The sequence below is a fragment of the Morus notabilis genome, unplaced genomic scaffold, assembly GCF_000414095.1.
Source record: "Morus notabilis unplaced genomic scaffold, ASM41409v2 Scaffold825, whole genome shotgun sequence".
NCBI classification, from domain to species: Eukaryota; Viridiplantae; Streptophyta; class Magnoliopsida; order Rosales; family Moraceae; genus Morus; species Morus notabilis.
The window spans coordinates 370647-372440 of record NW_010358062.1 but is presented as its reverse complement, the minus strand read 5'-3'; the positions used below and the strand labels follow the sequence as shown (position 1 = coordinate 372440).

Genomic DNA, 1794 nt, shown 5'->3' with positions numbered 1-1794 from the left:
TAAAATCTCACCCATATACGCTATTAAAATTTTTCTTCACCATTGAGTTTTTATTAAAATATTATCTAAATACAAATTTTAGTTTTGACACACTCAAACACAAACTCAAAAAGATTTTCAATTCAAATCATAACTCAAATGTGCACGTCTAAACACTTACTAAAGTTACAACTTCAACTCAAATTATAACTTAAACTCAATTCAAAATCATCACTCAAATCACCCTAACTCAAAAATGTAAAAGAGCAACAAAAAAAAGAAAAAGGTAACCTCTTTGTTCTAACAGTAGTGAGAATCATAACAAAAGTCATGGTTATCCATCGTAGTGGAGAGCTTGCTTTATCAATTTATCAAAATCAGAATAAGAAGAACCCCCAATATCAGTAGCCTGAACTGATTTCTTTTTCCACTCTTGAACTTTTTCTCTCAGTTTCTCCCCTTTATCTCCTTCCATCATCTTCTTCACAATGGCAGCAACTTCATCACTCTTAACATCATTGTTCACTTCCACTCCAATCCCCCAAGCCGTGCATGCAAAATGACAGTTTGTTTGTTGATCGCCAAAGAACGGCCAGCAGATCACAGGCACGCCCGCACAAACCGTTTCCAGAGTCGAATTCCAACCACAATGTGTGAGAAAAGCCGCAACAGAGGAATGTGCTAAAACTTGTTGTTGTGGACACCACTTTGCTATCAAACCTCTTTCCTTAATCTCTTCGAAAAACTCCTCAGGTAAAGTTGCTGAATCAGAACCGACAACAACATCAGGCCTAACTATCCACAAAAAGTGGTGCTTGCTCTTTGCAAGCCCCCAAGCGAATTCTTTGAGGCTTTCTTCCGTCATTGTGGTGACGCTTCCATAGTTCACGTAAACAACTGAATTGGGGTCTCTTTTGTCAAGCCATTCAAGACATGCCGGGTCTTCTTTCCATAAGCTTGTGCTCAGTGACTTCAGTGGGTGTTTTTCAGGAACATGTCGGCTGAGCAAAGGAAGTGGACCTACAGTAAAGATGTTTGGGATGTACTTTGCTGCGAGTGCTTCAAGAACATCGTGTTCGAACTCGTTGAATGTGTTCAATATGATTGCAGAGGATTTCAGGCAGTTCTGTGTTTCTACTTTGGGGAAATCGAACAATATATCGTCCAGTGATTGTGTTCTCATGAAGCTTGGTAAGTTCTTGAGTTGGATGTTTTTCATGCCAGGGATCCAGTCTATTTGTGTGTCAAGAGTACCATCATGCATGAAGTTTCCATCTGAGACGATCGAGGATATTGAGTCATCTTTTGATAGTGCAAAAGAGGGACAATTTTCAAACAGTGATTGAAATATTTCCGTTATAGTACTTGGACACTTTTTTTTAGAACTGTGCTCCAGATTATGTCACATGCTATTTAACTCAATTTAGAGCAAATTAAGATTTTACTATTTTGGTTTCTATTTCTGTCCACGCATGTAGAAAACATAAGTGAGATTATATAACCAAACCGTACCAAAAATAAAATAAAATAAATGGAAAAATGAAATCATTTGGACTCAAAATTTTTCCGGTGTATGTTGTTAAAAAAAAAAAATAAACATTTTTTTTGCTTTATTACATCCTGCAAAGCATGGAAGCTATCTTCACAATGCATAGAAAAAAAAAATCTGTATATAAAACCAAAGTCATATATTCAAGTCTAGTAATAATAAACTATCTAAAGATTTAAAGAAATATAGATGACTATGCATTAGACCAATAAAAATCGGTACCTCTAAAAGGAATAATGCCTTTTCTAGCAAGTTCATCACACTGC

The 1794-nt window shown here is 36.2% G+C and overlaps 1 protein-coding gene across 1 annotated transcript in view; it reads right to left on the bottom strand.

The window, feature by feature from the left end:
• Window positions 1–313: 313 nt before the first annotated feature.
• The window catches only part of LOC21405158 (linamarin synthase 2), a 1979-nt gene continuing 498 nt past the window's right edge, over window positions 314–1794 (bottom strand). Inside the window, exons 2-3 of the mRNA XM_024161259.1 lie at window positions 1751–1794; window positions 314–1254 (exon numbers count right to left, since the gene is read on the bottom strand). Coding sequence (XP_024017027.1) covers window positions 314–1254; window positions 1751–1794 — 985 coding nt within the window. The remainder of the gene's footprint in view (window positions 1255–1750) is intronic.